The 13057-nt window shown below is 33.3% G+C and overlaps 1 protein-coding gene across 2 annotated transcripts in view; it reads left to right on the top strand.

Moving 5' to 3' along the window:
• The window catches only part of LOC117182208 (paired box protein Pax-5-like), a 380233-nt gene that overhangs the window by 62639 nt on the left and 304537 nt on the right, over window positions 1–13057 (top strand). Inside the window, exon 2 of one of the 2 annotated variants that reach the window (XM_033375273.1) lies at window positions 144–424. In XM_033375273.1, coding sequence (XP_033231164.1) covers window positions 250–424 — 175 coding nt within the window. In that variant the 5' untranslated portion in view covers window positions 144–249. Of the gene's footprint in view, window positions 1–143; window positions 425–13057 lie in introns of those variants that run through there. The other variant, XM_033375272.1, reaches the window with a different exon arrangement.

The raw sequence follows: 13057 nt of genomic DNA on the forward strand, positions 1-13057 counted from the left end.
GAGAGTTTATAAAAAAATTTTAACCAAACTTTATTCTTTTATTACCTTATATAAAGTAAATTGCAAAATTAATTATTTTTCGCGATCCGTCTTTCATATATCAATTTAAACAAATGCCAAAATGATTTCATTATGTTTTACAGGCGAAGAAATACTTTGGAGAGACACCTCGTCCTTGTCGACGAGGTGTTATCCGAGAAGGTGGAGGAGGGTGGTGGGAGGCGATATTTGGACGAAGCGTGGCGTGACATGATCAGCATGGAGCTTCCGGCGCACTCGCAGCAACATGGTGCCCTTCACCTGGGCGTAACGGTTGGTTTAAATCCAGGTGACCCTGCCGGAAATGCTCTTAACGCCATTCATTCGCACCCCCAGGACCCGCTATCCCTCCATCATCACAACCATGGATCTACAACCCCTGGAGGTATGCATGAGGAGTCCAAGAAAAAACGTACGTTTCTTCTTTTGAATCCAGAAATTGTTTTTCTTATGTAGCATTCTAGCCATTTAACGTTTGGTATTACACCGTTGTAGTACAGTAGAGAAATTTATCTGGTTAAAACTTATTTTCGAGCATTATTTTACATAGAATGCGTCCAAATGGATGTGTATGTGTTAAGTTAATTTTCGTGATATCTTGTGAACGCTAAGAGGCTAAATGCTATATTAAACTTGACTGCACCGCTAGGTTGATTATTATGTTTCTTGAAAACTGCTTTGATATACTTCCGCAGCTTCCTACCTTAAGTTTAGCAATTTCTAACTTTGTATGTTTGAACTACGAATTACAAAAATGGGTCTGTTCAAATATTAGGTATTTAACGGCCTCAGGGAAGAAGGCCGGAAGCCTTAGCTTATACGCTCATGATAAAAAATGTTTATTATGTATTTCTAGTATCCTCAAATTAATACACAGTAAAAATAAATACTTAAAGTTATATTCGACTTAATTTCAGATTTGACTTGAATTAAGCAAGTACCTGAATTTAAGTGTGCAAACTATCTATAATCAAGCACTAACTTATCTTAAATCAGAAATCAGCATTTTTTTACAGGAATAAAGTAAAGTATGTCCCTAAATTTCAATATTCAGTTCTGAAAGTAAGTTGAAGATTACCTGAAATAACCTGTAAGGCTTTCGTTACCTAAAATAAAGGAATATACTTTCCTGAATTTAAGGTTCGTACTACCTTGCTATGACGTTACAGAAAGCTTACGCTACTATACAGCTCGTTGCCATTTATTCTAGTCGTATCCTACTCCAATACTCCATGTCGCGTTAGTCAGTGTCGACTATGATACTATGTTTTCATAATTGATGGAGTTTTAGTTTCACGGATTTACAAAAGTGCTGTAGCAAAATCAGTGTCAGTTGTCAGCCACTATTAGTATTATCAAACGCGTCAAAATAATTTAATTATTACGAAACTTTTTACTTCGAAACGTGAGCGTCCTTTCAATACATTACAAAACGCAATGTTTCGAACATTTTGAACCGCACCTCTTCCCTTTATGTCGTTTTTTCTATTTTCCTACTATTCCTGTATTTTTTGCAAGTTAGAATCCAACTTGTATAGTTTCTAAAACGAATAACTATATATAAGAACAGCTAAGGAGTGTCCGTAAGACGTGGGAAATTTCTGGTTTTTAGTTAGAATATTACCCTTAATTTCAGTTAGGATAGAGTATTAACTTAAGGTTACATTAGCTTTCAGTATAAATATGTTTTAAATTGAAGAGCAACATACCTAAATTTCAGGTCGTGCCTCTCTGAATTTCAGATCGTCCCGACCTTAAAATAAGCCGAATTTTCGACTTAAATTAAGTACTTTTTTTGCTGTTCACGCAATTGTCTTACTAAAAAAACTCGGATTATCAGCTTTTGTTTAGTTATAGGACATCAGAGAAATACATATGTGGAAACATCAAACCTAATTTGTTAATTTACTCAAAAGAAGTTATAGAGGTGGGTGAGCAGATCACAAGGCAATCAGACAGGTCTCACAAAAAGAAGCATAGGCAATCTGAAATTCAGAATTACATCTGAATATTAAATTAAGGGAATAAGATTCCTGAAATTCAGGTCAGGACTATCTGAAATTCAGGCAGGCATCACCTGAAATTCAGGTATGCTCGCTCTTCAATTGAGAATACATGTATACTGAGAGCTAATGTAACCTTAAGTTAATACTCTATCCTGACTGAAAATAAGGGTAATATTCTAATAAGAAACCAGACATTTCTCACGCCTAACCGACACTCCTCAGTTGTTCTTATATATTTATTCGTTTTAGAAAATATGCAAGTTGGGTTCTAACTTGCAAGAATTACAGGTAAAATGAAAAAAACCCTATAAAGGGGACAGGGGCGGGCCTAAATCTTTGGAAAATTGTTTTACGTAATGTATTCAAAAGACCCTCACGTTGCGAAGTAAAAATTTTCGTAATAATTTAATTATTTTGATGGGTTTGATAATCCAAATATTGGCTGATAAATGAAACTGATTTTGTTGCGACATTAAGTATTGGAATAGAACGTGACTAAGATAAATGGTCACGTGCTGCACTGTTAAAAATTTCTGTTCTGATTTTACAATAAATGTAATGAAACTTTATTACCAAAACGTGATGAAATTTTACAATACATGAAACTGTACCGCCACAATACAGTATTGTTAAATTACAACGAATGTTTTGTAATTTCACAACATCCAAAAAAATTTGCATTAAATACTTTTATATAAAATAAAAGGGTAAATGCAGTCTGGGATTCACATTTAATATTATAAATATTGAAGCTTTCAGTCCTTTATATTCAATTTACATTTTCTGCAGAATTGAATTAATTTGTAGATTGGATTAAAACAATTTTTAATTACAAAATTTATTTTATAAAAATCAAAATATTTTAATAAACTTATTATTTACAAGGGTTTCGCGCAATATAGACTTCCTTAAGAAACAGAATGAGAAATTGAAATTTAGGGAAATATGTTTTTCATCTGAAAACAAAAATAGAAGTTGGTATTTCGCGGTAACTTTTAGAATGTCTTGGTTTTTATTTTTTACCTCGAAATTATATAATCTGCAGCAGAAACTGAAAGTTTGAAAACAATTGATCATTTTTATTCAAAATTCTGTCAAAATCACTAACATAAGCTACCCGAAAACACATAGCTCACGAATAGATTACATGTGTTTTTGTAGGTTATATTACAGATTTTGATAGCATTTTTCATGAAAAATATCGATTATTTTCAAACTTTAAATTTCTGATTCAGATTATATTATTTAGTAGTATAAAAATAAAAAAATTCTAAAAGTTCCTACAAAAATACCAATTTCTGTTTTTGCTTTGAGATGAAAAAAAATATTTCCCTAAATTTCAATTTTTTATTCTGTTTCTGAAGGAAGTCTATATTGCCCGAAAACCTTCGATTTAATATAAGCTTACCTTTGCCTTACTTTTAATTAAATTATTGTACTCCGATATTGCACAAAATAAAAAGCATATTTTCAGCTGATACATATAATATGGCGTTGCTTCGCAGCGGCGGATACACGAGGATTTCTATTTACAATACATCCATTATAATTTCACGTCACAATACCAAAATTGTAATTTCACATTACATTTTGTATTGTGATGTATTGCAAAATAGCAAACATGTAAGGCATGAAAGGCAGTACGAACCTGAAATTCAGGAAGATATATTCCTTTATTATAGGTAACGAAAGCCTTAAAGGTTATTTTAGGTTACCCTCAACTTACCTTCAGAACCAAATATTGAAATTAAGGAGCATATTTTATTTGATTCCAGTAGAAAAATACTGATTTCTCATTTAAGATAAGTTAGTGCTTTCAAAAAGATAGTTTGCACACTTAAATTCAGTTATTTCCTTCGCCAAATACTTGATATCATTAGATTTAACGACCTCGAATCTCAGGAGATACTAGCGCTTCTGTCCAAACTGATAGCGAGGAGTAGGGATAAAACCAAAGCCAGTCTGCCGCGCCGCGCGACCCGCTTTCGATTGACAGACCGTCAGCGAAACCAAGTGCACACCATTCTCGAGTGCCGAGCGTTGCCTTCGGCTTTGCCTGTCTCTTTTTTCTCGTCCTCTACAGTATACACTTTACTAACTCGATTGTTCTTCCAAAACAAAGCTGTCTTTCACCTATTGCATGTACTGATGCTGCGATCCACCGAACACAACTGTTCATCAAAAACTCTAAACGTTTCACGAACATTATCAATTCTTTCATTTAACACAATATACACTTATGTGAATTGGTAGTTTGATACAACTATATATCTAATTGCAATTGAATAAATTAAATAAAGGAACAGTAAATGTATAAACCTGTCTGATAATTTACAAATATTTTGAAACTTGTGTACACCGGAGTTCCGCTTTAACGCTTGTTTCGGGAGTAACCTTAATGGCCTTTATAACAAAAAATATTTTGTTTGTACCTTTGCCATTTTGCTTTTATAATATAATAATTAACTGTATATACAACTTTTTAATTGCCATTTACGTAAATGTAAGAGATAATACCGGGTTTGTGCTCGAAATTAAAACTTTATTAAAGCACATACATATTTGGAAGCAGAAAGTAAGAAAAAATCAAGAATTTCATTACCAACTCACTATCAGTTATTTTCGAAGATTTTATTCTTTAAATATTCATAACTTTTCGAAGTATTCCTTAACTCAAATTCGCGAGCTATCACATAATTGTACGTATTCTAAACGATAGCATATTCCTATAAAATAGGCTTTTTTTTGGCACCTGTTTGTACTTCTTTTGTAAGTTCATATTGATGTGCAAACGTTAAACACTTCCTTTTGTTTCCCTGCGAGCGGACGACCCGATTAACCGCCGACCGTTTGCTTTTTTCATACACTTCTGCGTTGTTGTAGAGTTGCTCTGGTGACTTCGCAGCGCCTCTCTCTCGACCCCTTGGATCACCTTATCAGGTATTACGACAACCGGCTAAGCGGTAGTCCAGTGTACGTGCATATTAAGAATAGCATTAAACGAGTATTACAAACTGTTAAAATTTAGGGGTGGCCCTCATTTGTTGTCAGAATTGAAAAAAAAATTTGAATAGTCACTAAGGTGGTTCTTATGTATAATTGGTGGATTATTTAGAATTTCTCTGCTGCCCCCCCCCCCCCCTAGTTTTGTTCCAATGCCAACAAAAGTCACGAAATTGGAATTTCACGTAAGATTGCGATTTACTAACGCTTTTAAAATTTTTTTTCTCATGAATAATCATTAATAAAAAATTTAAGAATATCTAGTCAGCTGTTAACTACTTTTTAATTGGCGTAAACTCTTTCTTATAGGAAAGTTGCGAAATGAATGTATTATATGGGCGTTAGGAGTTCTTTTATCATTGCTAATTAATAAATAATATTACTAAACAATTTTAGCGGGAGAAAAATGTAATCTAAAAAATCTTGGTGACATACTCGTATAAGCTGTCTAAGCAATTTTATTGTGTTTAAATATTTAATTTTTGCCTTTTCTCGAGAGATTGAAATATAATTAGGTACTACTTTGTTTTCTATGAATACTTTCAATTGTTTAATAAAATTACCATTTCTTGAAAAATGTATTTTATTTTACGGATTTTATGCAAAATACATAAATAACTTAAAGAAATTGTATATATGTATGTATGTATATGTATATGTAATCCCTCCCTTTTACGGGGCTTAGGACCGTCGCTCCCTGTACATATGTTAACATTCCATTCTTAATCTAACTTAACCTCTACTTATAATCTAATGTTTCACCTTAATAAAAACTAACAGCAATTTTTATACTTTTAATTCTAAAAATTATAAAATAAGCGAGCTTCCAGGGCTTCCATTTCCTCTTACCTTAAAAATAGTTTGTCATTGATTTAAAAAAAAACTTTTTACTAGTTACTTTCCTTTGCCCTATGGCTTATTCACTTGATTTCTGTCACTTCTTCTAGTTCCTTAATGCACGTCACTCCCTGTCCATTACCATTCAAAATCCATTTTATACACTCATCCAGACTTAACTGTCCGCCTTCCTCTTCAATACACCTCTCTAATTCATGCGCCCATGACTCTATTTCGTATTCACATGCTCTAAACAGTTTTTTCTCTTCATGCATCCAATATTTAGAAGCTCACACTCCTTCTCCTATTCTAAACCGTACCACCCTGCTCCATTCGTCTTCCTTTTTTATTTTTCGCACATAGTCTGGTTCCGCCAACCCTTTGACCATCATATACCATCTATTGCAACTCGAATCCATAATATTTTTCCTTCTTTCTTCTCCTTGTCTTACTAATATATCTAACTCTTTGCCCTGTCGCTCTATATCCCCTCCTCTTCTATCACAAACCCTGCTCATTTTTTTCTTTCTTCCTCCCATTTTGAATTTCCCAAATTGCCTCTCACCTACTTATTCTAGATTTCGCGCATGCATACTTGTGCTATTCTGCCTCTCTCTGTCTCCTTTTTAGCTTCTCTTCAAAATTCCAGGCTTTTTCAATTTGTTTAGCTATCATTTTTTCCCTCACAAATTCTTCTTTTAGCATGTATCCTGAGTAACTTAACTAACTCCCAGTACGCCCAAGCCAATGCATCAAACAACTAGACCCTCAACCTCGAATCGCCATCAAATCTTTTCTTTCCTATATCCAATACTTGGCCAATTACTTTAAGTACTCGACGATTCGATTCTTTTCCTCACCTGCGCCTCGTTTCCCCCTTCAGCCTGAAAAAAACCTACTAGAACTCCACAATTCCCACTGTCACCTTGTTCACCTTGTTCACTTTGTTATTCTTATCTACGTTTTCTGTCAAGTCGTTTGCTCCGAAATACTCTTCGACAATTCTTATCATTAGGATCATCCCCTTTTCATTATCTGCTAACAGAACTGCGTCGCCCACATATGCTAGAGATTATAGTTTTCTCTTACGCATAAACCGTTCCTACTTTCCCTTTCACCTTCGTGCAAGACCTTTTCCTGTCTATAATATCTTCAGTTTTTTCTTTCCTATATTTAATCTAATCCTGGTTTCAGTCGAAATTTCCGTTATCCTCTTCACTAACCTTTCCTATATTCCCTTGCCTTCCATTGCCTGCCATAGCATTTTTCGGTTTACTGAGCCGAAAGCTGCTTTAAAATAGACGAGTAATGCGACTCATTACCCTGCCAGAACGTCTGGCTAAGCTTACCAGAACATCTGGTTGAGTTTACCAGAATATCTGGTTACGTTGACCGGAACGCTGTATTCCTGAGCAACCAGAAAACTGTCTATACTTTGTTCACCGAGAGAACAAAATTCTGAAAAGCCGAAATTTCGTTCTCTGCATGCACCTTGCCCAAGAAAAGGAAAATGTACCGTGCAATATCGATAATTTCGTTGTAGCTATATTATTTATTTAATACTGGAAATTATTTTGATCATTTTCAACGCCTAATTTGATGAAGTTGCTTTCATTTCTCGAAGTAGAGACTTTGTCATTTACATTTCCTTATGTCTTAACAACGCATCCGAAAATTTATGAAATTTTAAATTAATTTTTTGATATTCAAAAACGCCTTTTTTTGAACCTGTGTCAAAACTCTCGAAAAATCCGAGTTGAGTCTGGGGGGGGGGGGGGGGGGGGGGGGGGGGTGAAGTAATAACGATGCATTTACTGCAGGCCCACTGTTTTCTTCAAACGGTAGAAAACATAATGCACCCATCGTAAATAATCTCAACTCCTTCCATGTGCCTGGGACCCTTCAAACTGCATTTCCCAGGGCATGAAGCGACCACTGTCATGAGGCCACAGGCGACTATCGGCATCCCTCTTCAGCCAAAGCAAATACGCGAGGGCAAGCGAGAGAGTAACGGGCCTGTTAGTACAGTCAAGCACAGTCATTTCTATTTTTGTAAGAGAACCTTTCTTCTCCCGCTAACATTTCACATCTATTAAACGCGTTTTTTGTATCAGAAAAAAATCATTTCATTACTGATTTTTGCATGAAGCATTCCAAAGGTGCTCCAATGATCTTATCAAAATTCAGTAATGTTCGGATTAAAATTAAGCTTACAATCAAGCTCTGAAGTGAATTTATACCTTTCGTTTGACACGCCTCCAAAATACTTCTGGCTTCACATCTACTGTTGTTTATATAGAAAGTCATTTGTAAAATAATAATTTCGAAGACAATCTAACAAGAACAGAAAATTATTAACATTCCATGAAATAATTCAGATTAATACTTCAAGGGGAAGATAATAAAATAACCATTTTTGTATCTCCATTCTTCTCCCGCTAACATTTCGCGTCTATGAAACGCGTTTTTTGTATCAGAAAAAAATCATAAAATGACTGATTTTTGCATGAAGCATTCCAACGGTGCTGCAATGATCGTATTAAAATTCAGGAATGATTGGATTAAAAGTAAGCTCATAATCAAGCTTTACAGTTAACAAATGAATCAAACTAATTTTCAACTACTAAAAACTTCAAATTTTATTTCAAAATCTTGTTAAATCTAGAAGTTATTTTAAATATATGCAACTTTAAAATTCTTTTTGAAATGTTTTTCGAACTTCTGAATGTCTTTTGAAATTAATATAATTTTTTGTTCAACTTTTAGAAATTTCGCAAATTATAAAAAATCATGTTAAAATATTCTAGACTCTTTTAACAATTTTGGAAATCTTTTAAAATCTTTTTAAGTATTCTTTGTAAATAATATTGCAAAATAAAAAATGGTTTTCAATTTTCCTAGGAATCTAACGTAAATGTTTTATTATTTTGAAGCCTTTGACAATTTTTAGAAAGTTTATCATTTTTTTTAAATCTGCAAAAATCGACATTTTATTTTAAATTATGCTGTGCCTATTTGCACCTAAATTTCGGTTCGACTAGCCGAATTTTGTTGGTACAAACTTCGTTTAAATTATATGAAATCATTTCAAGTTTTCAATTAATTTTTAATCTTTTCAAAACTTCCAAACACCTATTAAAATTACTCAAATTTCGTCTAGAAATAATAAGGGTCCAACTGCTATTTAAAAATCTAAATTGAAACATTTCACTTAGACACTAAACCTTTCTTTTTAAATAACAATCAAAATATTAACGTTCAAAGCTCAAAAGATATTCGAAATTTTTACGATTTAAGTTTTCCCAGGTAAAATAATCAAATTTCAAATTGTTTATTTTTAAATATTCGGTTTTGATTTATTGCTTGAATAAACAGTCAAATATTGATAAATATAAAATAATTATTACTGCTTGTCATAAGAAAATTTAAAATAACATGAATTAATATTTTACACTGAGCCAATATTTTTAATTTAATGAAAGCGTTTAGTTACCAAATATATTTTTCCGAAGTAATTTTTTGATTAAAAATAGTAAATATATAGTTCAAGTAATAATAGTAATAATAATAAGCTTAATTTTAATCCGATAATTACTGAATTTTAATACGATCATTGGAGCACCTTTGTAATGCTTCATGCAAAAATCAGTAATTATATGACTTTTTTCTGTTACAAAAAACGCGTTTGGTAGACGTGAAATGTTAGCGGGAGAAGAATGGAGATACAAAAATGGTTATTTTATTTTCTTATCCTTGAAGTATTAATCTGAATTATTTCATGGAATGTTAATAATTTTCTGTTCTTGTTAGATTGTCTTCAAAATTATTATTTTACAAATGACTTTCTATATAAACAACAGTAGATGTGAAGCTAGAAGTATTTTTGAGCCATGTCGAACGAAAGGTTTAAATTCACTTCACAGCTTGATTGTAAGCTTAATTTTAATCCGAACATTACTGAATTTTGATAAGATCATTGGAGCACCTTTGGAATGCTTCATGCAAAAATCAGTAATGAAATGATTTTTTTCTGATACAAAAAACGCATTTAATAGATGTGAAATGTTAGCGGGAGAAGAAAGGTTCTCTTACAAAAATAGAAATGACTGTGCTTGACTGTACTAACAGGTCCGTTACTCTCTCGCTTGCCCTCGCGTATTTGCTTTGGCGGAAGAGGGATGCCGATAGTCGCCTGTGGCCTCATGACAGTGGTCGCTTCATGCCCTGGGAAATGCAGTTTGAAGGGTCCCAGGCACATGGAAGGAGTTGAGATTATTTACGATGGGTGCATTATGTTTTCTACCGTTTGAAGAAAAAAGTGGGCCTGCAGTAAATGCATCGTTATTACCCCCCCCCCCCCCAGACTCAACTCGGATTTTTCGAGAGTTTTGACACAGGTTCAAAAAAAGGCGTTTTTGAATATCAAAAAATTAATTTAAAATTTAAAAATTTTTTCAAATTAAGCGTTGAAAATGATCAAAATAATTTTCAGTATTAAATAAATAAGATAGCTACAAACAAATTATCGATATTGCACGGTAGCTTACCTTCAGCCAAGCTCGAAACAATAAACTGCACTCGTATTCACTAAGGCAATCGCTCATAAATGCAAAAATAATGAACTTCCAAAAATGTTCAATCTTTTCAATTTTTCGGGCAAACTTTTCACTTTATGGCAATATTTTATATAACCTTTTTTATTTAGAAGAAAATTTAGAGTGTTTTATTATATAACTTTTTTTGCTCTAAAAATAGCCGTTCCCACGGAAAATCTAAGAACATTCAATAATCCGCCATATTGGAAGATGGCGGCTCGAGCGCCCCCCCCCCAAATTTACGGAATTTTGGGAGGTGTTTCAAGACCCCCTAAGGAAGCTTCCTGACAACTAAGTTTATTATTATAAATTATTTCCATTTAAACCTCCTCATTCAGCTTCGTTCACTGGCCTATAACCAAGGTTGTAAAAAATTTCAGAGAGCTCTTGGGTCAGTCTATTTGAAAGAACTGTTCAAAAGTAGTTGGCCGAAAAACGAAGAAAAAAATTGGTCGACGCCTTCCTTAAAAATAAAACCTGCGGGGCCGATTTCGTTCTATCGGTGAACAGAGTATAGTAAAGATTTCTGCCTAACCTTACCAGAAATTTTGGTTAAATTTACCCGAATTTTAAGTTATGTGAACACATTATTTTATTGTTACTAATGATTAAGGAACTTATAACGCGAAGAAAATACGTTCATTTCGCGACTTACCTGCTTACATTCATTCACACTCGAAATGTATTATAGATTCTTATTCTATGCTGAATTCTGAATAATATACTAAAATACGGAATTATTTGCAACATATAACATTGAAATATTTGATTTACCAAAAATGTGACTTTGCCAAATGTTTTTTCATTTTCAAAAAAATATATTTTTAGCCGTTGCTCTGGGGCTTCAAAGTTTCCTGATTTAAAACAGAAATGTCTAAACCAGCTACAGGTTCGACCCAAAGAGCAGTTATAGATTTATTAACTTATTATTACTCTGCCTTTCTACTCATTGTCAGTGACCGTATTTTGGGACCCAACAAATGCGGTGCACAATGAGAGGCCCGACCGAGCGTCAACTTTTTTTGCAGCCGTCCACCTGCAGTCCCTTCAGCCGGTGTTCAACTTAAATGTGTCAATTTTTATCAGCTTTACTTACTCTTTTCTCAATTAAATAAAAAGTTTATGAATTTTTCCCCTAGAAATCTGTTCTCAATAGTTTAAAAAATATTTCTTCAAAATATCAAGTTACGCAAGTATATCCAAGGCTTACAATAAGCCTTTAAATGTGGCCATTTTATGTGACATAAAAATGGCTAGAGCAACGGCTAAAAATATTTTTTTTGCAAATAAAAAAACATGGGTAAATTTATTTGCCTAAGAGAACAATTTGGTCCACGTGCCCGTTGAAATTTCTTAAATTCAATTTTTTGGGCCACCCTAGTGTGCGTTTTTTAAGGCGTGTTCCTTGGGTGCAATTTTTAGTCGAAAAGTGACGTGAATATGAAGTTTAATTATTTAAACTAACACATTTTTCGTAGTGGTAATTTTTTGTATTTTCTTACCTTTGTAATTAATGTTTTTGTGATTTCCGTTTATCTGAATTTTTCTAAACATATTTCATTATTCTTATTTGTTGCAACAATATCATATTATCAAAAGTTTGTAGCCACACATGCTCACACGTACATACAACTTGTAAATCACTAATCACTCAAGTGGCAACTAAAACCTAAAGAATCTCTGAAAAAGAAGATTGAAAGTGAATACCAAGGTTAAAGTGTTGCAAACTGCATCTCGAGAAACTTTTAGTCACTCCAACCTGCGTTTTTTGTGGCAAGAGTCCGCTCGGCAACGCGAAGAAGAAGAATACGAATTACAAATAAATAACACTGTTCCTTCATGTTACTAGTCTTTTGATCGAAATACCGCTAGCTGCTTCCATTGAGTTTTTCGTAATTTAAAGATTGTAAGATTAATGATGCAAAATGAGAATTTTTAAATTCACCTTTTTCTTATCAGGAGTGTTCGGAAGCTTTTAAATAATGACCGAATTATTGGAATACATAAAAAATCATATATAGAAATATATCTTTATGTAGGAAGCGGAACGCCTTAAGATTTGTAATCATTAAACGAGGTGACCTACAAGTCGATGCGACTAGTTTAAATTAATATTCGAAATTAACAGAATGAAGAGTAACATGTACCCGCACATTCAGTAGTGTTCTAGAATGTTAAAACTTGAACGAGATTTTCGCAAAAATTTCTAGGTCTCGGATATAAGAAAAATTGATCGGTCATTGATCTATTTTCGTAAATAATCTGTGAATTTTGAAAAATAATTGACGAACTCGATATGCCAAGTCTACAAACGTTCATCACTTTTTTCCATAAATAATTATAAAAATATTATGAATGATTGGGACTGTTTTCACAGGCACTCACGAGCTTGCCCGACAAATTTGGGAACTACTAGGCAGTCTGATAAGTACCTGAAAATTCTAAGAGATGGCATTAGTATTCACTAATGTGAATCATTTTCGACGAGCTTGATCCTTCAAATGACGCCTGTCAAAACTTCAGCCATTTATGTTTACGCATTTACAAGTTACAGCACTGAGAAGCGACTAACCTCCG

Source organism: Belonocnema kinseyi, chromosome 10 (assembly GCF_010883055.1).
Source record: "Belonocnema kinseyi isolate 2016_QV_RU_SX_M_011 chromosome 10, B_treatae_v1, whole genome shotgun sequence".
Lineage (NCBI taxonomy): Eukaryota > Metazoa > Arthropoda > Insecta > Hymenoptera > Cynipidae > Belonocnema > Belonocnema kinseyi.